The sequence below is a fragment of the Rhinichthys klamathensis genome, unplaced genomic scaffold (assembly GCF_029890125.1).
Source record: "Rhinichthys klamathensis goyatoka isolate OS25496 unplaced genomic scaffold, OSU_Roscu_1.1 h1tg000792l_1, whole genome shotgun sequence".
NCBI classification, from domain to species: Eukaryota; Metazoa; Chordata; class Actinopteri; order Cypriniformes; family Leuciscidae; genus Rhinichthys; species Rhinichthys klamathensis.
In genome coordinates this window covers 74,681-101,470 of record NW_026607188.1, presented here as the reverse complement: position 1 = coordinate 101,470, position 26,790 = coordinate 74,681, and the positions used below count along the sequence as shown (strand labels likewise).

General features: G+C 50.6%; 1 protein-coding gene across 1 annotated transcript; it reads right to left on the bottom strand.

The window, feature by feature from the left end:
* Positions 1-903: 903 nt before the first annotated feature.
* psmd3 (proteasome 26S subunit, non-ATPase 3) lies at positions 904-26,054 on the bottom strand. The gene is made up of 12 exons (XM_056243405.1): positions 25,790-26,054; positions 24,112-24,302; positions 17,318-17,455; positions 17,075-17,211; positions 16,805-16,995; positions 16,438-16,541; positions 16,099-16,213; positions 8,424-8,543; positions 4,706-4,809; positions 4,453-4,608; positions 1,320-1,370; positions 904-1,237 (listed from the first exon to the last, which is right to left on the bottom strand). Exons 1-12 carry the CDS (start codon positions 25,914-25,916, stop codon positions 1,160-1,162), a joined length of 1,512 nt encoding a protein of 503 aa, XP_056099380.1. The 5' UTR covers positions 25,917-26,054; the 3' UTR covers positions 904-1,159.
* Positions 26,055-26,790: the final 736 nt, after the last annotated feature.

Genomic DNA, 26,790 nt, shown 5'->3' with positions numbered 1-26,790 from the left:
TTTTATAAGCTCAAATGCTCACCTCGCTCTGTTCTGTGTGACTCTCCTGTTCGAACTCGTTCATCAAAATGAACAAATCTTTTTACGAGTAATTTGATTCATTTAACGACCGAAATGAACGAATTGACTCGTAAAAAGATTTGTTCATTTTGATGAACGAGTTCGAACAGGAGAGTCACACAGAACAGAGCGAGGCGAGCATGTGAGCTTATAAAACTTAAACTTTGGGGTTTTTTTTTAAATGTGCGATCGTTTCGCTTGATAAGACCATTATTCATCGTCTAGAATCGTTTAAAGCCATTTGAACAGTTTGCACTGAAACTGTCATTTGGACCTTGGACCGTTTGGTGCCCAGTAAAGTGCATTATATGGAGAAAAATCCTGTAATGTTTTCATCAAAAACCTTAATTTCTTTTCGACTGAAGAAAGAAAGACATGGACATCTTGGATGACATAGGGGTGAGTAAATTATCAGCAAAAGTTTTTTTAAAAGTGAACTAATCCTTTAATGTCCACAATACAGGTATTTAATAAATCCCGAGGAAGAGCAGAGACGGAGCGAGCTGATATGTAGATCTGCAAGTCATCGGCATGACCATGACTACGGATAATGTCTACGGGACTTATTCATTTGATCAGGCTTTTGGCGTTTGATTGGGTCAGATTAATGCGAGTGATTTCATTGTATGATTTATATTGGTGTGTCATGCTGTGTTGGCATTGTATGTTTTTAATGTTATCTCTGTACGTCACTTTGGTCCATTCTTATGGTTTGAAAGTGCTTTATAAATAAGTAAATTCCACCCTTTTCAAAATGAATCTATAAATTGTCCATTTTGTTATTTTGATAAAGTAAGACAATGGTTTTCACAATTAAATTCAACACTTTCTAACAAGACACTATTATGTTTAATTGAGATTTATTGCTGCAAACCACATGTATAAAACTGATGCATGTATTGGAGGAAAAAAAACAAGCATCCATTAATTTTCAAAACCAGAGAACTGATGCGTTTATAATGTTACATCACACAGTACATTCATGGATTACAATAAGAGCAAAGCTGAAGCACCTGTGAGGAACAGACGGCTATTTGCAAAGATTCGGGAACGAAACAGAATAAGATATGAGGAAAAAAGGACACGAGAGTCTGCAGACTCATGGGAAACTATCATCATCATCTTCTGCCATCTCTTTAGCGAACTCCAGATCCTGCTGTTCCCGCTCTCTTCTCTCCTGTCAACACACGCAGACAAGCTGTCAACAAGCCGTTTCAGCAGAGCTTGTGTGTGTGTGTGTGTGTGTGTGTGTCTCTCACCTCAGCCGACTCCAGGTCCTTGTTGTACGCCTTCGGTGGGAATCTCATGGCCTGCACAGAAACGTGTGGATAACGTTAGCAGAACTCAAATCCGCAGAGCGAACTAGCAGATCTCAGCCGTTTCAGAGAGGCTCTGACACCCACATTACATTCGTTTGCACACGCACACATACATACACACATTTATGAAGTTCTAGTATATCAAATTAATAAATCAACATTTAGAACATGAATGTTATAAAAGGCCCTTTCACAGTGCTTGAGCCTCAGCAATGCGAGGAAATTCAGAAAGTTAACGCTTGAGAAAGTGTCTGAAAAAAGCATTATTGATACGATCCCCCTACATGCTCAAGATATTTTAAGGAACTCATTACTAATAATATAAATATGATATACTATAGGGCTGGACGCGAATATTCGTTTGGTGGGTTGGTATTAGATTTAAAAATGTGACATTCGAATATTCGGGTTTTGTTTTTGCACACCTGGCATCCCCCTCGAAGCGGTTCTCATTCGTGCTTGAATATGTTTTACACTATAAAATCTGGTGAAATATAATACTTAACATAACTTCGTAATAGCTACTTAATAAATATATTTGCTTCTTCTTGGAGTACTAAAAGTGTTCCTGCAACGGGAGTATCTCTGGCTAGAGCCGAACAGCGGAGTGTGTGTGGACAGAAGTGCCTGAGCTTGTGTTTTGGGTTAAGCTGCGTTGCTTTGACATTGTGGAACATAGAATAATAGAAACAAAATGTATTATCCTTTTCACCCTTAACCTCTTAACCTTCTCCAGAGCGTCGGCGCACTGAAGCGTTTTTTTTTTTATTTAGTTCAAATATACTATCAGATTTAATGTTATACCTTGACAAACTATACATCATTAAAAAGATATAAGACTCAAGATTCAGTATTTGACCACTATTGTATTCTGAGAAACTTATAGTGACAGTTATGTCTTAATTTGTGTCAGGAGTTATGAAATGAAAAAAATGAGTCGATACCTTTAATATGAATTATGAGCGTCAGCTGGTCCATTCATAAAAAACACTCCGTGCTGTCGTCATGACAGCGATTCACAAAACAACGTCCCTGAGGGCTTTTAGCTCAACAATGTGCAGATGTGGAGAAATATTGATATATTCTCATAGATTCACATCATATTTCTATAGACAGGAATAATATTTATTGAATTTATACCCAAATGCGTCGATGTAATCATAATGATCGCTTCTTACTGAGATGTGCTGTGTTTTCCATTCATACCAATAGCATGGGGGCGCTATTATGTCCAATAAAAGTCCATATATGGATCATGAAGAAGACCCATAGTCATGTGACATTCCAGGACGTCACTGAGTGATACGGAAAGTACAGAGATCGCTATAACATGCAGATAAAGATGTTTTGAAGACAATAAACATGATTGCAATGATATTTGAGTTACCTGTGTTCTTCAAGCCATGCCAGGTATTTCATAATAATAGATTATATTTATAATGTAATGCTAATCGACATAGATTTCATCATCGTTCAGAACACTAAATAATACATTTTCTGTCTGATTTTTTTTTTATCTGAAGCCAAGTTAGATCACAGAAGATTATTTAAAACACTAGACTTGCGTTATATAGTGAGTTTGGAGCGCAAACATAGTTTTAATCTCATAAATGGTCGTGTATTGATTGTGTGCTAAGCTAACATGCTAGCGAGCCCAGGCGCACCTGCCACGAGCAGTTATTGTTTTATGATTTTTTTCTCAATAGGAATGCTTACTGAAATGTTTCAGTGCATTTGATACCAGTTTCAAATATTTAGTGAGAACTTTGATAAAAGAAATTAGGGTTTGAAACCCTATGAATAGCTTGTGAATAGCCAGTCGTTAGTAGCTATAATGCAGACAAAAGAAATGCATATTTAGAGCCATAATAACCAGTCTGGAGAGGTGTAAATGTGTGCAGGGGAGACTGAGACTGAATGGGGCACCACAAAACAATAGAGACAATAGACTGAATAGATGACTCAGAAGATGACTAAACATCAGTTTGCTAATAGAGTCTAATCAAAATAAAGTAATTTGACATGATCTTGAAAAACATTTAACTAAATACAGAGCTTTATACTTATCATTTTCAGATTTTAAATATAAAATGGTCAGACATGTGGCTTTAGCTGCAGTGCATTTCTAGATTGCTCCAGGGCCAACTTCAATTTTATTTTCATGAAGATGTTTCATAAAAATAAATTTCTAATAACTTTACAAAACTTTGAAGCTATTTAAAATTGTTTTTTTCATTATGACAATAATTAATTCTACATTTACAATAAACAACCAGGTGTCAGCTTTCAAATGAGACCATACTTGTGCTTTTAGTGCAAAGGGTTCATGAACTGTATCTGTTTTAGTTTGGGTATGTCATTTCTGGGGATTTTTCAAAAGTGGGCTTGAAGCTTAACAGGTTAATTATCAATTAAATTAATCTACAGCGAAATATAGGAGACTTTTAAATTTTACTGGGACGTCACAATTTCGTTTTTCTTTATTTAAATTTCGTTTTATTTATTTAAATCTACCCTACTTTGTCAGTGAGAAAAATGACGTGACTACCTTATTAAAAATATTGCTCAAGTTAACAGACCTGTGTGTGTGTGTGTGTGTGTGTGTTTTATATATAGTGCAGTGTCCGTTCTCGGAGCATATGAGCTCTGCTCGCGTGAGGCGTACCGCTTCCCGCTCGCGCTGTTCTGTAGTTTATTCATTCTGAACGTGTGCGTCTCGCCTATCTATATTGCACCAAATACGACACTGCACTCCCTTGTGAAGTCGTTAGGATGAACGGTTCTCGAAATAATCAAAATGTAAACGGACAGACAGACATATAGAGATTCCGAAGCTTCGAATATTCGATGTTCATTACAACCGAAGCTCAAAAAATGGTATTCGGACCAGCCCTAATATACTATATAATAACAATTATTAGTGACTCAGCTGTGGGAGAAGCTCACGCAGCGCTGGGATTACAGGCGGTCGGTGAATGAGATCCCACACCGCAATTCACCCGAATGGGTTCAAGACACTATACACAATTCTTCCAACTATTTTGAAACAATCCGTTCGATATGTTTGTCCTACCTTGACAGACATGTTGTGGATATCCAGACAGAAGGAGATGCGCTGGTGGAAGGCGAGCTGAGGCTCTCGAGTGCTGTAGATGTCCATGGTCTCCTTAGACTGAACGTAACCTTTCTCGTGGTTTATGCTGGCCTCAATCACACCGTCACGGATGGCCTGGAGATACACTGAGTCAGTGAGTGTGACGGCAGTGTGTGTGTGTGTGTGTGTGTGTGTGGAGACATGATGCTGGTCAGATGAGCGGGACACTGACCTTGGCCACGATGAACTCGGCATCTTCAGGACTGTCCAGCTGCAGCTTCTGAGCGATGTCCGCCAGAGAGATCCGAGAGTACGACAGACTGATCATTCTCACCCCTGCACCAAACACATCACACACAAGAACACGTCACACACGGGAACACGTCACACGCGGGAACACGTCACTCGCGGGAACACGTCACTCGCGGGAACACGTCACTCGCGGGAACACGTCACTCGCGGGAACACGTCACTCGCGGGAACACGTCACTCGCGGGAACACGTCACTCGCGGGAACACGTCACTCGCGGGAACACGTCACTCGCGGGAACACGTCACTCGCGGGAACACGTCACTCGCGGGAACACGTCACTCGCGGGAACACGTCACTCGCGGGAACACGTCACTCGCGGGAACACGTCACTCGCGGGAACACGTCACTCGCGGGAACACGTCACACGCGGGAACACGTCACACGCGGGAACACGTCACACGCGGGAACACGTCACTCGCGGGAACACGTCACACGTGGGAACACGTCACTCGCGGGAACACGTCACTCGCGGGAACACGTCACTCGCGGGAACACGTCACTCGCGGGAACACGTCACTCGCGGGAACACGTCACTCGCGGGAACACGTCACACGCGGGAACACGTCACACGCGGGAACACGTCACACGCGGGAACACGTCACTCGCGGGAACACGTCACTCGCGGGAACACGTCACACGCGGGAACACGTCACACGCGGGAACACGTCACACGCGGGAACACGTCACACGCGGGAACACGTCACTCGCGGGAACACGTCACACGTGGGAACACGTCACTCGCGGGAACACGTCACTCGCGGGAACACGTCACTCGCGGGAACACGTCACACGCGGGAACACGTCACACGCGGGAACACGTCACACGCGGGAACACGTCACACGCGGGAACACGTCACACGCGGGAACACGTCACTCGCGGGAACACGTCACACGCGGGAACACGTCACACGTGGGAACACGTCACTCGCGGGAACACGTCACTCGCGGGAACACGTCACTCGCGGGAACACGTCACTCGCGGGAACACGTCACACGCGGGAACACGTCACACGCGGGAACACGTCACTCGCGGGAACACGTCACTCGCGGGAACACGTCACTCGCGGGAACACGTCACTCGCGGGAACACGTCACACACAAGACCACGTCACTCGCGGGAACACGTCACACACATGAACACGTCACAAACATGAACACGTCACACACATGAACACGTCACACACATGAACAAGTCACACACATGAACACGTCACACACATGAACACGTCACACACATGAACACGTCACACACATGAACACGTCACACACATGAACACGTCACACACATGAACACGTCACACACATGAACACGTCACACACATGAAAACGTCACACACATGAACACGTCACACACATGAACACGTCACACACATGAACACGTCACACACAAGACCACGTCACTCGCGGGAACACGTCACACACATGAACACGTCACACACATGAACACGTCACACGCGGGAACACGTCACACACATGAACACGTCACACACATGAACAGGTCACACACATGAACACGTCACACACATGAACACGTCACACACATGAACACGTCACACACATGAACACGTCACACACATGAACACGTCACACACATGAACACGTCACACGCGGGAACACGTCACACACATGAACACGTCACACGCGGGAACACGTCACACGCGGGAACACGTCACACGCATGAACACGTCACACACAAGAACACGTCACACGCGGGAACACGTCACACGCGGGAACACGTCACACGCGGGAACACGTCACACACATGAACACGTCACACACATGAACACGTCACACACATGAACACGTCACACACAAGAACACGTCACACGCGGGAACACGTCACACGCGGGAACACGTCACACGCGGGAACACGTCACACGCGGGAACACGTCACACGCGGGAACACGTCACACGCGGGAACACGTCACACGCGGGAACACGTCACTCGCGGGAACACGTCACTCGCGGGAACACGTCACACACATGAACACGTCACACACATGAACACGTCACACACATGAACACGTCACACACATGAACACGTCACACACATGAACACGTCACACACATGAACACGTCACACACATGAACACGTCACACACATGAACACGTCACACACATGAACACGTCACACACATGAACACGTCACACACATGAACACGTCACACACATGAACACGTCACACACATGAACACGTCACACACATGAACACGTCACACACATGAACACGTCACACACATGAACACGTCACACACATGAACACGTCACACACATGAACACGTCACACACATGAACACGTCACACACAAGAACACGTCACACACAAGAACGCGTCACACACAAGAACGCGTCACACACAAGAACGCGTCACACGCGGGAACGCGGGAACGCGTCACACGCGGGAACACGTCACACGCGGGAACACGTCACACACAAGAACACGTCACACGCGGGAACACGTCACACACAAGAACACGTCACACACAAGAACACGTCACACACAAGAACACGTCACACACAAGAACGCGTCACACGCGGGAACACGTCACACGCGGGAACACGTCACACACAAGAACACGTCACACGCGGGAACACGTCACACACATGAACACGTCACACACATGAACACGTCACACACATGAACACGTCACACACATGAACACGTCACACACATGAACACGTCACACACATGAACACGTCACACATGAACACGTCACACACATGAACACGTCACACACAAGAACGCGTCACACGCGGGAACACGTCACACGCGGGAACACGTCACACGCGGGAACACGTCACACGCGGGAACACGTCACACGCGGGAACACGTCACACGCGGGAACACGTCACACGCGGGAACACGTCACACGCGGGAACACGTCACACGCGGGAACACGTCACACGCGGGAACACGTCACACGCGGGAACACGTCACACACAAGAACACGTCACACGCGGGAACACGTCACACACAAGAACACGTCACACACAAGAACACGTCACACACAAGAACACGTCACACACAAGAACGCGTCACACACAAGAACGCGTCACACACAAGAACACGTCACACGCGGAAACACGTCACACGCGGAAACACGTCACACGCGGGAACACGTCACACACAAGAACACGTCACACGCGGGAACACGTCACACGCGGGAACACGTCACACGCGGGAACACGGGAACACGTCACACGCGGGAACACGTCACACGCGGGAACACGTCACACGCGGGAACACGTCACACGCGGGAACACGTCACACGCGGCGGGAACACGTCACACGCGGGAACACGTCACACGCGGGAACACGTCACACGCGGGAACACGTCACACGCGGGAACACGTCACACGCGGGAACACGTCACACGCGGGAACACGTCACACGCGGGAACACGTCACACGCGGGAACACGTCACACGCGGGAACACGTCACACGCGGGAACACGTCACACGCGGGAACACGTCACACGCGGGAACACGTCACACGCGGGAACACGTCACACGCGGGAACACGTCACACGCGGGAACACGTCACACGCGGGAACACGTCACAATAAGAAGAATGTAGTGTGAACTCGTGCTGTTTGCTCATTATAAAGAATGGAAGTAGAGAGAGAAGCAGAACTCACCGGTTTTGATGACGTTGTGTCTCAGACGGATGATCAGTGTGTAAGTGCCGTCTGTCTGGAACTTCTCTCCAAACTGATCCAACGCCTGGTTAAATTTGGCAAGATTTCCGGTTCTCACCGCTAGATTCAGAACCAGAAGTTAAGAATTTGAAGCTTTATTACTTGTAATACAAATGAAAATTTTTTTTCTCTTTTACTTGTAAAATTCAGTCCTGTCAATGAAAGAGCAAAGTGATGTAATAGATCAGGGATAGGGGTGTGACGAGACTCTTATCTCACGAGACGAGACACGAGATTGGGTTCACGAGAACGAGACGAGACACAAGATTGGGTTCACGAGACGAGACGCGAGATTGGGTTCACGAGAACGAGACACGAGATTGGGTTCACGAGAACGAGACGAGACACGAGATTGGGTTCACGAGAACGAGACGAGACACGAGTTTGGGTTCACGAGACGAGACGAGACACGAGATTGGGTTCACGAGACGAGACGAGACACGAGACGAGACACGAGATTGGGTTCACGAGACGAGACGAGACACGAGATTGGGTTCACGAGACGAGACACGAGATTGGGTTCACGAGAACGAGACGAGACACGAGATTGGGTTCACGAGAACGAGACGAGACACGAGATTGGGTTCACGAGAACGAGACACGAGATTGGGTTCACGAGAACGAGACACGAGATTGGGTTCACGAGAACGAGACGAGACACGAGATTGGGTTCACGAGACGAGACGAGACACGAGACGAGACACGAGATTGGGTTCACGAGACGAGACGAGACACGAGACGAGACACGAGATTGGGTTCACGAGACGAGACGAGACACGAGATTGGGTTCACGAGAACGAGACGAGACACGAGATTGGGTTCACGAGAACGAGACGAGACACGAGATTGGGTTCACGAGAACGAGACGAGACACGAGATTGGGTTCACGAGAACGAGACGAGACACGAGATTGGGTTCACGAGAACGAGACGAGACACAAGATTGGGTTCACGAGAACGAGACGAGACACGAGATTGGGTTCACGAGAACGAGACGAGACACGAGATTGGGTTCACGAGAACGAGACGAGACACGAGATTGGGTTCACGAGAACGAGACACGAGATTGGGTTCACGAGAACGAGACGAGACACGAGATTGGGTTCACGAGAACGAGACACGAGATTGGGTTCACGAGAACGAGACGAGACACGAGATTGGGTTCACGAGACGAGACGAGACACGAGACGAGACACGAGATTGGGTTCACGAGACGAGACACGAGATTGGGTTCACGAGACGAGACACGAGATTGGGTTCACGAGACGAGACACGAGATTGGGTTCACGAGAACGAGACACGAGATTGGGTTCACGAGAACGAGACACGAGATTGGGTTCACGAGAACGAGACACAAGATTGGGTTCACGAGAACGAGACGAGACACGAGATTGGGTTCACGAGAACGAGACGAGACACGAGATTGGGTTCACGAGACGAGACACGAGATTGGGTTCACGAGAACGAGACGCGAGATTGGGTTCACGAGAACGAGACACGAGATTGGGTTCACGAGAACGAGACGAGACACGAGATTGGGTTCACGAGAACGAGACACGAGATTGGGTTCACGAGAACGAGACGAGACACGAGATTGGGTTCACGAGAACGAGACGAGACACGAGATTGGGTTCACGAGAACGAGACGAGACTGGGTTCACGAGACGAGACACGAGATTGGGTTCACGAGACGAGACGAGACACGAGATTGGGTTCACGAGACGAGACGAGACGAGACACGAGATTGGGTTCACGAGACGAGACACAAGATTGGGTTCACGAGAACGAGACGAGACACGAGATTGGGTTCACGAGAACGAGACGAGACGAGACACGAGATTGGGTTCACGAGACGAGATTGGGTTCACGAGACGAGACGAGACACGAGATTGGGTTCACGAGACGAGACGAGACACGAGATTGGGTTCACGAGACGAGACGAGACACGAGATTGGGTTCACGAGAACGAGACACGAGATTGGGTTCACGAGACGAGACGAGACACGAGATTGGGTTCACGAGAACGAGACACGAGATTGGGTTCACGAGACGAGACACGAGATTGGGTTCACGAGACGAGACACGAGATTGGGTTCACGAGAACGAGACACGAGATTGGGTTCACGAGAACGAGACGAGACACGAGATTGGGTTCACGACACGAGACACGAGGAGACACGAGATTGGGTTCACGAGAACGAGACGAGACGAGACACGAGATTGGGTTCACGAGAACGACACGAGACACGAGATTGGGTTCACGAGACGAGACACGAGATTGGGTTCACGAGACGAGACACGAGATTGGGTTCACGAGAACGAGACACGAGATTGGGTTCACGAGAACGAGACACGAGATTGGGTTCACGAGAACGAGACACGAGATTGGGTTCACGAGAACGAGACACAAGATTGGGTTCACGAGAACGAGACGAGACACGAGATTGGGTTCACGAGAACGAGACGAGACACGAGATTGGGTTCACGAGACGAGACACGAGATTGGGTTCACGAGAACGAGACGCGAGATTGGGTTCACGAGAACGAGACGCGAGATTGGGTTCACGAGAACGAGACACGAGATTGGGTTCACGAGAACGAGACACGAGATTGGGTTCACGAGAACGAGACACGAGATTGGGTTCACGAGAACGAGACACAAGATTGGGTTCACGAGAACGAGACGAGACACGAGATTGGGTTCACGAGAACGAGACGAGACACGAGATTGGGTTCACGAGACGAGACACGAGATTGGGTTCACGAGAACGAGACACGAGATTGGGTTCACGAGAACAAGACGCGAGATTGGGTTCACGAGAACGAGACACGAGATTGGGTTCACGAGAACGAGACGCGAGATTGGGTTCACGAGAACGAGACACGAGATTGGGTTCACGAGAACGAGACACAAGATTGGGTTCACGAGAACGAGACGAGACACGAGATTGGGTTCACGAGAACGAGACGAGACACGAGATTGGGTTCACGAGACGAGACACGAGATTGGGTTCACGAGAACGAGACGCGAGATTGGGTTCACGAGAACGAGACACGAGATTGGGTTCACGAGAACGAGACGAGACACGAGATTGGGTTCACGAGAACGAGACACGAGATTGGGTTCACGAGAACGAGACGAGACACGAGATTGGGTTCACGAGACGAGACACGAGATTGGGTTCACGAGACGAGACGAGACACGAGATTGGGTTCACGAGACGAGACGAGACACGAGATTGGGTTCACGAGACGAGACGAGACACAAGATTGGGTTCACGAGAACGAGACACGAGATTGGGTTCACGAGAACGAGACGAGACACGAGATTGGGTTCACGAGACGAGACGAGACACGAGATTGGGTTCACGAGAACGAGACACGAGATTGGGTTCACGAGAACGAGACGCGAGATTGGGTTCACGAGAACGAGACGAGACACGAGATTGGGTTCACGAGAACGAGACGAGACACGAGATTGGGTTCACAAGACGAGACACGAGATTGGGTTCACGAGACAAGACGAGACACGAGATTGGGTTCACGAGACGAGACGAGACACAAGATTGGGTTCACGAGAACGAGACACGAGATTGGGTTCACGAGAACGAGACGAGACACGAGATTGGGTTCACGAGACGAGACGAGACACGAGATTGGGTTCACGAGAACGAGACACGAGATTGGGTTCACGAGAACGAGACGAGACACGAGATTGGGTTCACGAGACGAGACACGAGATTGGGTTCACGAGAACGAGACACGAGATTGGGTTCACGAGAACGAGACGAGACGAGATTGGGTTCACGACACGAGACACGAGGAGACACGAGATTGGGTTCACGAGAACGAGACGAGACGAGACACGAGATTGGGTTCACGAGAACGACACGAGACACGAGATTGGGTTCACGAGACGAGACACGAGATTGGGTTCACGAGACGAGACACGAGATTGGGTTCACGAGAACGAGACGCGAGATTGGGTTCACGAGAACGAGACACGAGATTGGGTTCACGAGAACGAGACACGAGATTGGGTTCACGAGAACGAGACACGAGATTGGGTTCACGAGACGAGACACGAGATTGGGTTCACGAGACGAGACACGAGATTGGGTTCACGAGAACGAGACGCGAGATTGGGTTCACGAGAACGAGACGCGAGATTGGGTTCACGAGACGAGACGCGAGATTGGGTTCACGAGAACGAGACACGAGATTGGGTTCACGAGAACGAGACGCGAGATTGGGTTCACGAGACGAGACGCGAGATTGGGTTCACGAGACGAGACGAGACACGAGATTGGGTTCACGAGAACGAGACGAGACACGAGATTGGGTTCACGAGAACGAGACGAGACACGAGATTGGGTTCACGAGACGAGACGAGACACGAGATTGGGTTCACGAGACGAGACACGAGATTGGGTTCACGAGAACGAGACGAGACACGAGATTGGGTTCACGAGACGAGACACGAGATTGGGTTCACGAGAACGAGACGAGACACGAGATTGGGTTCACGAGACGAGACACGAGATTGGGTTCACGAGAACGAGACACAAGATTGGGTTCACGAGAACGAGACGAGACACGAGATTGGGTTCACGAGACGAGACACGAGATTGGGTTCACGAGACGAGACACGAGATTGGGTTCACGAGAACGAGACGCGAGATTGGGTTCACGAGAACGAGACGAGACACGAGATTGGGTTCACGAGAACGAGACACGAGATTGGGTTCACGAGAACGAGACGCGAGATTGGGTTCACGAGACGAGACGCGAGATTGGGTTCACGAGACGAGACGCGAGATTGGGTTCACGAGAACGAGACGAGATGAGACACGAGATTGGGTTCACGAGAACGAGACGAGACACGAGATTGGGTTCACGAGACGAGACACGAGATTGGGTTCACGAGACGAGACACGAGATTGGGTTCACGAGAACGAGACGAGACACGAGATTGGGTTCACGAGAACGAGACACAAGATTGGGTTCACGAGAACGAGACGAGACACGAGATTGGGTTCACGAGACGAGACACGAGATTGGGTTCACGAGACGAGACACGAGATTGGGTTCACGAGAACGAGACGAGACACGAGATTGGGTTCACGAGAACGAGACGAGACACGAGATTGGGTTCACGAGAACGAGACACAAGATTGGGTTCACGAGAACGAGACGAGACACGAGATTGGGTTCACGAGACGAGACACGAGATTGGGTTCACGAGACGAGACACGAGATTGGGTTCACGAGAACGAGACGAGACACGAGATTGGGTTCACGAGAACGAGACACAAGATTGGGTTCACGAGAACGAGACGAGACACGAGATTGGGTTCACGAGAACGAGACGCGAGATTGGGTTCACGAGAACGAGACGAGACACGAGATTGGGTTCACGAGAACGAGACGAGACACGAGATTGGGTTCACGACACGAGACACGAGATTGGGTTCACGAGAACGAGACGAGACACGAGATTGGGTTCACGACACGAGACACGAGATTGGGTTCACGACACGAGACACGAGATTGGGTTCACGAGAACGAGACACGAGATTGGGTTCACGAGAACGAGACGAGACACGAGATTGGGTTCACAAGACGAGACACGAGATTGGGTTCACAAGACGAGACACGAGATTGGGTTCACGAGAACGAGACACAAGATTGGGTTCACGAGACGAGACACGAGATTGGGTTCACGAGAACGAGACACGAGATTGGGTTCACGAGAACGAGACGAGACACGAGATTGGGTTCACAAGACGAGACACGAGATTGGGTTCACAAGACGAGACACGAGATTGGGTTCACGAGAACTAGACGAGATTTTTGCACAATTTTTCAGAAATCCTCAATGACAAAATTCATGACTGGAAAAATAGTATGCAGGTGCATTTTGCAATGTTTTAACTAATAATCTTCTAATGCATGTCATTTCAGGTCTACTTTATGAGTATGAATTATCAAATGCATTAAAAAGAAAACAATATACAAGCACTGTAAAAGGTTTTTATTGACTGGCTTTTCTCCTGTATGATTTCACATTAGTCTCTTCAGACCTTACTGTACATTTAAGAGCTTTCAGAACTTCTGATTGAGGCTGTGTGTGACCTCCTAACTGAACTCCTGCAAACAATAAGTGCAAGTGCAACCATAATCAAAGTTAGCACACAGACTCTTTATAATCGTTTTGAAATTGCGGTTTTATTTTGCACCGGCGGTTATAGGGTTAATCTGGGTAGAGAGAAACGAGGCTGGTGTGTTTGTCTCTACAGTTGTTCTTGCGTTCCGATTATAAGTTCAGAAACAGAGCCTCCCTTGTCTGTTGTCCTTAAGACATTACAGTACTCTCTCAATATCCCAAGTGCAAACTGAGACCATAGCCGCAAATAAACAGTCCAGAGATGGGTAATGGGAGACGGACTATTGTATGTATGCAGCCTAATTTGTGCGCAATTCACATCAGGGAGCTTGTGTTTTACTTTCAGTTTCAAATTTGTGATCGCGCGTACTCTGTGTATAGGAGCAGCTGTGCTGAGCGTGCATTCTACAATATAAGACATTTATCAGACGTTAGTCTATGTTGCGCAACGAATCCTCCGCCATCCTCACGCGATCAGTGAACTGCGATTCGTGCTGCACTGAATGCAACGGCAACTCGTGCTGGATGAGCAGAGCAGACTTTTACATTAGTTTATAATGGTTTTTATTTTTTTATAAAAACAGCAAAACGATAGTTTAGGCGAATGTGAGTGTAGTGGTGAAATATTCTATGGTAATCTCACCCTCACGCTCAGTCATGGCGATATCGCGAGACCGCTTTCAACTTCACTGGTCATACATTTATCATTTAAGTTTTAAAAATAGTAGTGATGCTGATTACACACTTAAACGTCAAGTAAGGTATTTTAGATTTAATAATTACTACATAGCCTTTCAGCATCCTCTCCTTTTTTGGCCTTTGAGACGACACATGAAGGATGCACAACTGACTTCATCAAAACTATGATTATGGTATAATTTTGTGATTTAAATGATATGAGGTTCAGATGATTCCTGCCGATGCTTGATTCACACAGATCAAATAAGTCGTCGTGATCTCTCTGAACGCCCAGTGTGATTCTTCCACCAATGCATTGGGACTAGTTCCTCTGGAGCTCAACTCAAAATCCACACAAACTGTACATGCATTATATCGCAATCCATATTTCATATCCACGACGCATTTTGACTAGGGGTGTGAATCTACACTGGTCTTATGGTTCGATTACGATTATCATGTCATCGATTCAGTTCAATTCGATATCGCGATGCACCACATCCTCAATTTTACCGTGTGTGTGTGTGAGACAAATGACATCAGAAAAGCGTCAGTACATTATAATCGGTTATGGTCTATTACTGACCCGATACCGAATCGTCCTCGTCTGCATCGCAGAAACGATAAATTGACAGCCCTAATTTTGACACACTACTGAATCGCGATGTACTGTTACACCCCCAGAAGGAACATCTAAATCCAGTCTCCAACATAGACAGTGACGCACGTGTGTGAATGTTTGCAGGTTAAGCGTGTGCAGCGAGTGAGTTACCCTGTGTGAGCAGAAAGTAGGGCATGAGAGATCTCTTGAGAGACGGCTGACGAAACTGCAGACGGTCTGGAATCTCACCCAGCAACAACTCCACCACGATCAGCAGCTTATGAACCTGCACACACACACACAGCGGAGAGAGAGGGGTGAACACTCACGGTCAGCATCACAGCGCAGAGAGAGAGAGAGAGAGAGAGAGAGAGAGAGAGAGAGAGAGAGAGAGAGAGAGAGAGAGAGAGAGAGAGAGAGAGAGAGAGAGAGAGAGAGAGAGAGAGAGAGAGAGAGAGAGAGAGAAAGAGAGAGAGAGAAAGAGAGAGAGAGAGAGAGAGAGAGACTCACGGTCTGCTTGAAGCCCACTGCTGTGTGTTGAGGAGCTTTACGCAGGGCGTTAGTGAGAGTCCTCCTGGCTTCTGAATACTCCAGCTGGATGGCCTTGATCCGCCCTGAAACCAGCCAAACACTTAATAATAATAATAATACTAACCCTAACGTCACAATATTACTACACCATTTACTAATAATACAACATATTTTGTCTCATGGAAGTGATAATTTGAGGGATTTAGACTTACTTATTTAATTGCCTTAGTTTTATTTTTTTATTTTTTATTTACTCAGACTCTAGTTTCTCCCTTTCACTGAATTTAATTCCTAACTCAGGAGAAAACCCAAATCTGGAGGGCTGCCCGACCCTGGCCTCACTCACCTGTGTAGTACAGATAGCGAGCCCACTCGTTGTTATTGGCCAGCTCGGGGAACACTGATTTGGACACAAGTTTCTCAGCCTGGTCATATAAATTGTACTGTAAGTAGTTGCGCAGAAGCAGGTTGAGGAGCGTGGCCTGGCCGTCAGCATCACGGCGTAACGTCGCAGTCCTCAAGCGTGTGTGCAGGAAACTGGGGAACACAACAACACAACCGCATGAAACACACTCTTCTCAAGCTGAACTCGAGTTACTGTGGAAAGACGGCTCACCTGCGGACCACATCGAGCTGGTTCAGGAACTCGTACACACGGGAATGGTAGTAGTAACACTTGGCAGCCACTAAGTCCAAAGCCCGACGGTTCTGAGAGCCGATCTTCTGGAGAAGGTCATCCGAGACTTTCTGAGCCTGTTTATGGGTGAAATCAGAGCATCTCAGGCCTGCAACTGATGATTATTTGGATGATTGAATAATTGAAGTTCCAGCAGATGTGCTATACGGTGTGTGTGTTCACCTCGACGTAGCGCTGGTTGTTGGTGAGGTAGACCACCATGAGCAGCTGGAGATAGGCCTCGGCCTCGGGCAGCAGGGGCGTAGCGGCAGCTTTACCTGTGCGAGGCCGGAACTGCACATCGCCCTCGTTCTCCACCGGCTGCAGGACACACACTTCTGTTACTTATCAACAGCAACTCGCGTTTCATTTCAGACCTGCGATAAACCTCTGGGCTCAATGTTAACCCTTTCCGGCTACTTTTAGACCAATTGCAAAAATAGGATAAAGCACCCAAATTCGGTTCCTTACAATAAATTGTGTTCAAGCATTGAAGGCTATCTGTTTTCATTTCAGAGAGTTTCACATGAGGGCAAATGGGACAGAAGATACAGGTTTTTATTGTCAGCCCTCTGCCACTCTTGAAAGTGTGAGGATATAGGATATATCAAAAAAGAACAAGAAATCTTCCAAGTGTCTGCTTTCAAAAGAGACCAGGATTGTTCCTGTAGAGCTGCAGCCATTTCACTTTGGGTGTGTCAATTTTGTTTGTTCAATGAACCATTTTTAATCTCCGTCTAAAATTGCCTGCAGGGTTATGCTGCAACTGCTGGGGAAAAACATGCAATTCATGCTCTGGCATGTGCGTGTAATGAAAAAAAATGGACAAAATCGGCATCTTATCCCAAATACCTTGAATGTGTTGCTTACAGTAATTGCGCAGTATCAAAAACATTAAAAAGATATGTGAATGGTTACTACTAGGTAATTTAAATTATGAGATGCACTGGGCGTATGGGAGACGCCGGTGTGAGCTGGGCGTATGGGAGACGCCGGTGTGAGCTGGGCGTATGGGAGACGCCGGTGTGAGCTGGGCGTATGGGAGACGCTGGTGTGAGCTGGGCGTATGGGAGATGGGCGTATGGGAGACGCTGGTGTGAGCTGGGCGTATGGGAGACGCTGGTGTGAGCTGGGCGTATGGGAGACGCTGGTGTGAGCTGGGCGTATGGGAGACGCTGGTGTGAGCTGGGCGTATGGGAGACGCTGGTGTGAGCTGGGCGTATGGGAGACGCTGGTGTGAGCTGGGCGTATGGGAGATGGGCGTATGGGAGACGCTGGTGTGCGCTGGGCGTATGGGAGATGGGCGTATGGGAGACGCTGGTGTGCGCTGGGCGTATGGGAGACGCCGGTGTGAGCTGGGCGTATGGGAGACGCCGGTGTGCGCTGGGCGTATGAGAGACGCTGGTGTGAGCTGGGCGTATGAGAGACGCTGGTGTGAGCTGGGCGTATGGGAGACGCTGGTGTGCGCTGGGCGTATGGGAGACGCTGGTGTGAGCTGGGCGTATGAGAGACGCTGGTGTGAGCTGGGCGTATGGGAGACGCTGGTGTGAGCTGGGCGTATGAGAGACGCTGGTGTGAGCTGGGCGTATGAGAGACGCTGGTGTGAGCTGGGCGTATGGGAGACGCTGGTGTGCGCTGGGCGTATGGGAGACGCTGGTGTGCGCTGGGCGTATGGGAGACGCTGGTGTGAGCTGGGCGTATGAGAGACGCTGGTGTGAGCTGGGCGTATGGGAGACGCTGGTGTGAGCTGGGCGTATGGGAGACGCTGGTGTGCGCTGGGCGTATGGGAGACGCTGGTGTGAGCTGGGCGTATGAGAGACGCTGGTGTGAGCTGGGCGTATGGGAGACGCTGGTGTGAGCTGGGCGTATGAGAGACGCTGGTGTGAGCTGGGCGTATGAGAGACGCTGGTGTGAGCTGGGCGTATGAGAGACGCCGGTGTGCGCTGGGCGTATGGGAGACGCTGGTGTGAGCTGGGCGTATGAGAGACGCTGGTGTGAGCTGGGCGTATGAGAGACGCTGGTGTGAGCTGGGCGTATGGGAGACGCTGGTGTGAGCTGGGCGTATGGGAGACGCTGGTGTGAGCTGGGCGTATGAGAGACGCTGGTGTGAGCTGGGCGTATGGGAGACGCTGGTGTGAGCTGGGCGTATGAGAGACGCTGGTGTGAGCTGGGCGTATGAGAGACGCTGGTGTGAGCTGGGCGTATGGGAGACGCTGGTGTGAGCTGGGCGTATGAGAGACGCTGGTGTGAGCTGGGCGTATGGGAGACGCTGGTGTGAGCTGGGCGTATGGGAGACGCTGGTGTGAGCTGGGCGTATGGGAGACGCCGGTGTGAGCTGGGCGTATGAGAGACGCCGGTGTGAGCTGGGCGTATGAGAGACGCCGGTGTGCGCTGGGCGTATGAGAGACGCCGGTGTGAGCTGGGCGTATGGGAGACGCTGGTGTGAGCTGGGCGTATGGGAGACGCTGGTGTGAGCTGGGCGTATGGGAGACGCTGGTGTGAGCTGGGCGTATGGGAGACGCTGGTGTGAGCTGGGCGTATGAGAGACGCCGGTGTGCGCTGGGCGTATGGGAGACGCTGGTGTGAGCTGGGCGTGTGAGAGACGCTGGTGTGAGCTGGCCGTATGGGAGACGCTGGTGTGCGCTGGGCTTATGGGAGACGCTGGTGTGAGCTGGGCGTATGGGAGACGCTGGTGTGAGCTGGGCGTATGGGAGACGCTGGTGTGCGCTGGGCTTATGGGAGACGCTGGTGTGAGCTGGGCGTATGGGAGACGCTGGTGTGAGCTGGGCGTATGAGAGACGCTGGTGTGAGCTGGGCGTATGGGAGATGGGCGTATGGGAGACGCTGGTGTGAGCTGGGCGTATGGGAGACGCTGGTGTGAGCTGGGCGTATGGGAGACGCTGGTGTGAGCTGGGCGTATGGGAGACGCTGGTGTGAGCTGGGCGTATGAGAGACGCTGGTGTGCGCTGGGCGTATGGGAGACGCTGGTGTGCGCTGGGCGTATGGGAGACGCTGGTGTGAGCTGGGCGTATGGGAGACGCTGGTGTGAGCTGGGCGTATGGGAGACGCTGGTGTGAGCTGGGCGTATGAGAGACGCTGGTGTGAGCTGGGCGTATGGGAGACGCTGGTGTGCGCTGGGCTTATGAGAGACGCTGGTGTGAGCTGGGCGTATGAGAGACGCTGGTGTGAGCTGGGCGTATGAGAGACGCTGGTGTGAGCTGGGCTTATGAGAGACGCTGGTGTGAGCTGGGCGTATGAGAGACGCTGGTGTGAGCTGGGCTTATGAGAGACGCTGGTGTGAGCTGGGCTTATGAGAGACGCTGGTGTGAGCTGGGCGTATGAGAGACGCTGGTGTGCGCTGGGCTTATGAGAGACGCTGGTGTGAGCTGGGCGTATGAGAGACGCTGGTGTGAGCTGGGCGTATGAGAGACGCTGGTGTGAGCTGGGCTTATGAGAGACGCTGGTGTGAGCTGGGCGTATGAGAGACGCTGGTGTGAGCTGGGCTTATGAGAGACGCTGGTGTGAGCTGGGCTTATGAGAGACGCTGGTGTGAGCTGGGCGTATGAGAGACGCTGGTGTGCGCTGGGCTTATGAGAGACGCTGGTGTGAGCTGGGCTTATGAGAGACGCTGGTGTGAGCTGGGCTTATGAGAGACGCTGGTGTGAGCTGGGCGTATGAGAGACGCTGGTGTGCGCTGGGCTTATGAGAGACGCTGGTGTGAGCTGGGCTTATGAGAGACGCTGGTGTGAGCTGGGCGTATGAGAGACGCTGGTGTGAGCTGGGCGTATGGGAGACGCTGGTGTGCGCTGGGCTTATGAGAGACGCTGGTGTGAGCTGGGCGTATGAGAGACGCTGGTGTGAGCTGGGCGTATGGGAGACGCTGGTGTGCGCTGGGCGTATGGGAGACGCTGGTGTGAGCTGGGCGTGTGAGAGACGCTGGTGTGAGCTGGCCGTATGGGAGACGCTGGTGTGCGCTGGGCTTATGGGAGACGCTGGTGTGAGCTGGGCGTATGGGAGACGCTGGTGTGAGCTGGGCGTATGGGAGACGCTGGTGTGCGCTGGGCTTATGGGAGACGCTGGTGTGAGCTGGGCGTATGGGAGACGCTGGTGTGAGCTGGGCGTATGAGAGACGCTGGTGTGAGCTGGGCGTATGGGAGACGCTGGTGTGAGCTGGGCGTATGGGAGACGCTGGTGTGAGCTGGGCGTATGGGAGACGCTGGTGTGAGCTGGGCGTGTGAGAGACGCTGGTGTGAGCTGGCCGTATGGGAGACGCTGGTGTGCGCTGGGCTTATGGGAGACGCTGGTGTGAGCTGGGCGTATGGGAGACGCTGGTGTGAGCTGGGCGTATGGGAGACGCTGGTGTGCGCTGGGCTTATGGGAGACGCTGGTGTGAGCTGGGCGTATGGGAGACGCTGGTGTGAGCTGGGCGTATGAGAGACGCTGGTGTGAGCTGGGCGTATGGGAGATGGGCGTATGGGAGACGCTGGTGTGAGCTGGGCGTATGGGAGACGCTGGTGTGAGCTGGGCGTATGGGAGACGCTGGTGTGAGCTGGGCGTATGGGAGACGCTGGTGTGAGCTGGGCGTATGGGAGATGGGCGTATGGGAGACGCTGGTGTGAGCTGGGCGTATGGGAGACGCTGGTGTGAGCTGGGCGTATGAGAGACGCTGGTGTGCGCTGGGCGTATGGGAGACGCTGGTGTGCGCTGGGCGTATGGGAGACGCTGGTGTGAGCTGGGCGTATGGGAGACGCTGGTGTGAGCTGGGCGTATGGGAGACGCTGGTGTGAGCTGGGCGTATGAGAGACGCTGGTGTGAGCTGGGCGTATGGGAGACGCTGGTGTGCGCTGGGCTTATGAGAGACGCTGGTGTGAGCTGGGCGTATGAGAGACGCTGGTGTGAGCTGGGCGTATGGGAGACGCTGGTGTGCGCTGGGCGTATGGGAGACGCTGGTGTGAGCTGGGCGTATGGGAGACGCTGGTGTGCGCTGGGCTTATGGGAGACGCTGGTGTGAGCTGGGCGTATGAGAGACGCTGGTGTGAGCTGGGCGTATGGGAGACGCTGGTGTGCGCTGGGCTTATGAGAGACGCTGGTGTGAGCTGGGCGTATGAGAGACGCTGGTGTGAGCTGGGCGTATGAGAGACGCTGGTGTGAGCTGGGCGTATGAGAGACGCTGGTGTGAGCTGGGCGTATGGGAGACGCTGGTGTGAGCTGGGCGTATGGGAGACGCTGGTGTGAGCTGGGCGTATGGGAGACGCTGGTGTGAGCTGGGCGTATGGGAGACGCTGGTGTGCGCTGGGCGTATGGGAGACGCTGGTGTGAGCTGGGCGTATGGGAGACGCTGGTGTGAGCTGGGCGTATGGGAGACGCTGGTGTGCGCTGGGCGTATGGGAGACGCTGGTGTGAGCTGGGCGTATGAGAGACGCTGGTGTGAGCTGGGCGTATGGGAGACGCTGGTGTGCGCTGGGCGTATGGGAGACGCTGGTGTGAGCTGGGCGTATGGGAGACGCTGGTGTGAGCTGGGCGTATGGGAGACGCTGGTGTGAGCTGGGCGTATGAGAGACGCTGGTGTGCGCTGGGCGTATGGGAGACGCTGGTGTGCGCTGGGCGTATGGGAGACGCTGGTGTGAGCTGGGCGTATGGGAGACGCTGGTGTGAGCTGGGCGTATGGGAGACGCTGGTGTGAGCTGGGCGTATGGGAGACGCTGGTGTGCGCTGGGCGTATGGGAGACGCTGGTGTGCGCTGGGCGTATGGGAGACGCTGGTGTGAGCTGGGCGTATGGGAGACGCTGGTGTGAGCTGGGCGTATGGGAGACGCTGGTGTGAGCTGGGCGTATGGGAGACGCTGGTGTGAGCTGGGCGTATGGGAGATGGGCGTATGGGAGACGCTGGTGTGAGCTGGGCGTATGGGAGACGCTGGTGTGAGCTGGGCGTATGGGAGACGCTGGTGTGAGCTGGGCGTATGGGAGACGCTGGTGTGAGCTGGGCGTATGGGAGACGCTGGTGTGAGCTGGGCGTATGGGAGATGGGCGTATGGGAGACGCTGGTGTGAGCTGGGCGTATGGGAGACGCTGGTGTGAGCTGGGCGTATGAGAGACGCTGGTGTGCGCTGGGCGTATGGGAGACGCTGGTGTGCGCTGGGCGTATGGGAGACGCTGGTGTGAGCTGGGCGTATGGGAGACGCTGGTGTGAGCTGGGCGTATGAGAGACGCTGGTGTGAGCTGGGCGTATGAGAGACGCTGGTGTGCGCTGGGCGTATGGGAGACGCTGGTGTGCGCTGGGCGTATGGGAGACGCTGGTGTGAGCTGGGCGTATGGGAGACGCTGGTGTGAGCTGGGCGTATGGGAGACGCTGGTGTGAGCTGGGCGTATGAGAGACGCTGGTGTGAGCTGGGCTTATGGGAGACGCTGGTGTGAGCTGGGCGTATGAGAGACGCTGGTGTGAGCTGGGCGTATGAGAGACGCTGGTGTGAGCTGGGCGTATGGGAGACGCTGGTGTGAGCTGGGCGTATGGGAGACGCTGGTGTGAGCTGGGCGTATGGGAGACGCTGGTGTGAGCTGGGCGTATGGGAGACGCTGGTGTGAGCTGGGCGTATGGGAGACGCTGGTGTGAGCTGGGCGTATGGGAGACGCTGGTGTGCGCTGGGCGTATGGGAGACGCTGGTGTGAGCTGGGCGTATGAGAGACGCTGGTGTGCGCTGGGCGTATGAGAGACGCTGGTGTGAGCTGGGCGTATGAGAGACGCTGGTGTGCGCTGGGCGTATGAGAGACGCTGGTGTGAGCTGGGCGTATGGGAGACGCTGGTGTGAGCTGGGCGTATGAGAGACGCTGGTGTGAGCTGGGCTTATGGGAGACGCTGGTGTGAGCTGGGCGTATGAGAGACGCTGGTGTGAGCTGGGCGTATGAGAGACGCTGGTGTGAGCTGGGCGTATGGGAGACGCTGGTGTGAGCTGGGTGTATGGGAGACGCTGGTGAGCCCACCTGATCGAGAAAGCTGAGCAGGAACTCTTTGCTCGCGGCGTTGGAGGTGAAGAACCCGGTCACGGCCTTGTGAAGAACATTAGGGTTGAGTCTCCGACTGGTGGAGGGCAGAGCTCTCAGCGCTCGCAGAACAAACCTCGGCTCCTTCCCCAGAACAGCCTTATCGATCTGCTTCACGTGCTCCCTGATATCTGCACACACAAGAAACCACACACACGTCAGCGATCACTATCACATTAGACAACAAGTCTTGCATTTACAGGAAAAAGAAACTGAATCAGGAGTGAATATGTGTTGCTGCGATTCCCTTTAATCAAATGTAACACTTAACTCAGTTACAATCTGCTTTGCTTTATATCATCATCTCTTTTAATATACTGACTTAAACTGCTTTTCTAATTCAAAACAAGCTGATTCATAATATAAGGCTTATTTTTGTTACATTTTTTGCACACGTCACAGCCTACTTCAGCTTGGGTCCTGAAGGGCCACTAATCTAACACACCTGATCAAGCTAATCAATGCCTTCACGATGACTAGAGGGTAAAAACTAAACCCTAACCCGTATCTAATCTAACCCTAATTTAACACAACCCGTATCTAATCCAACCTAACCCGTATCTAACCCTTGATGCTTAAAAATGTATGCTTGGATCGGAAGTAAAAGAGACATTATCCTAATTTGTGTTCCGAAGATGAACGAAAGTCTTACAGGGTTGGAACAACATGAGGGAGAGGAATTACTGACAGAATTATCATTTTGGGGTGAACTATCCCTAACCCGTGTCCAACATCCACTCTATAAGAACACCGAGCCTAACAATCATTATTATTTAGATGCAAGTATGTGGCTACGGTTATATAATGCAATATTCAATGCCATTTGAAAAAAAAGTGTACAAAAAAAAAAAGTGTTAAAGCATAGCTATCTTTACAATTATTTTTGCTATATTTGTTGAAATGATTGTTTATTGTGTAATAAAGTTCAACACTAATTCTCTGCTTCAGTGACTCGGTCAGCTGGTCATGAACACATGATGACAGAGACTGGCCTGCCAACGCATATTAATGATGACATCCACTGCCTACTTAATATTCAGCAATATTATTGATCTCCTGCATCGACAGCATTATATGAGAACTGAACTGAGCTGGGCGATGACATCACGGTTTTCTCCAGAGCGGATATATAACTCTATATATATATAAATTAACTAAATAACTTTATTACAACAAAAATGAACCATCACTAAACTCACTTAAGCTGGACTGTGACGCTATTCTCTTCTGGATCTGCTGTACAGCCGATAGAAACAAAGATGACTTCACTGACTGAGACTAACCTAGCATTTTATTTTAATGTGAGTGAACATTGTTTTAATGGCGTTTCTCGAAAGCTCTGCTTTTATGCTCTCGTCCACACACAGCTTTGCTATATTACTGGTACCAAACTAGTGATCAGATTTAAAACACGTTTTAGTCATAATAACCAGTGCAATAGCAACAGATTACAGAAGAAGCCGGTGTTGTTTTGACAGCTCGTCATGTTTTCTCATGGCATCACTGATCAATGAGGCTAGTGTTGTTATGGCATAAAGCGAGATCGGTTATGTTTATGATAAGTCATGTTCAGACCGTCCAGGGTTATGGTTATGTTTATGATAAGTCATGTTCAGACCGTCCAGGGTGAGCTGGTCCTGCTCGCGGGGCGCGCGCTGCTCGTGCTCGTCCTCCTTCATCTCCACATCTTCCACTTCTTTCTCCGCGCGCGCTTTCTCGCGTTTCTTCGCCGTCGCTTCTTTCATGTTGAGGCTCAGATTGTGGAGTTCGGTCTCGTTATGCGATAATCAGGCATGTAAATAAGTAGCTCGCTTGAATCCACACCGCACACACTAATACAGAAGATGACTGGCAATTCTCACGGGTTGCAGTGCATTATGGGTCGCTTGTGTTCTTTCTCGTTGGTATTTCTGTGTGTATCTGATGGTGAGAGGAAAGTGCTGCCCTCTGCTGACAGTCGCAAAGATTACATAAATGATAAACAGCAATACAACAATAACAAAAATAGTCTAACTGAACTGTGTCTGCACATTAAATATATGTACTTCCTTAATGCATGTTGCTGGTTTTACCGTGAACAATTAATTCATGCCTGTATCCCTTTTTTTTCTCAATACAAAATATTTCCACGATGTCTTTACCTGTCTATGCTGACGCATTGTTTTATCATAGCTTTAATTATAATTTATTGAGCATTTGTTTGTCTTGTGCCTTTTGCTGGATGCTGTAAGATTTACTTTGTAGTGCCAGAGACTTTCAACCTCGAGAGACTCAGATTCACTCGCTGCTCCTTTACATGGAGAAACCCTAGCCCTAACCCTAACCCTATCTGAGCTGCACCACTGCGCCACCGTGCGGACACCTGTCAGTGTGCCAGATTGATTTATCATCAACAGATTAACCGTTTTAAGATCAGCTCCATCAAGCAGTTCATATTTCTTGTCTGAATTAAAAACAATGTTGTTCCCAAAGTAGGTGGTCTGACCTTTTATTCATCTGTAACTATTAAAATGCAATGAGCGCTGCTTTTGTGTACATTATTCAAACATCCGCCGCTGTTGTCTCAGTGAGTCACCACACCTCCACGACGGCAGATGGCGCTGTGAGTCTCTGTGAGTC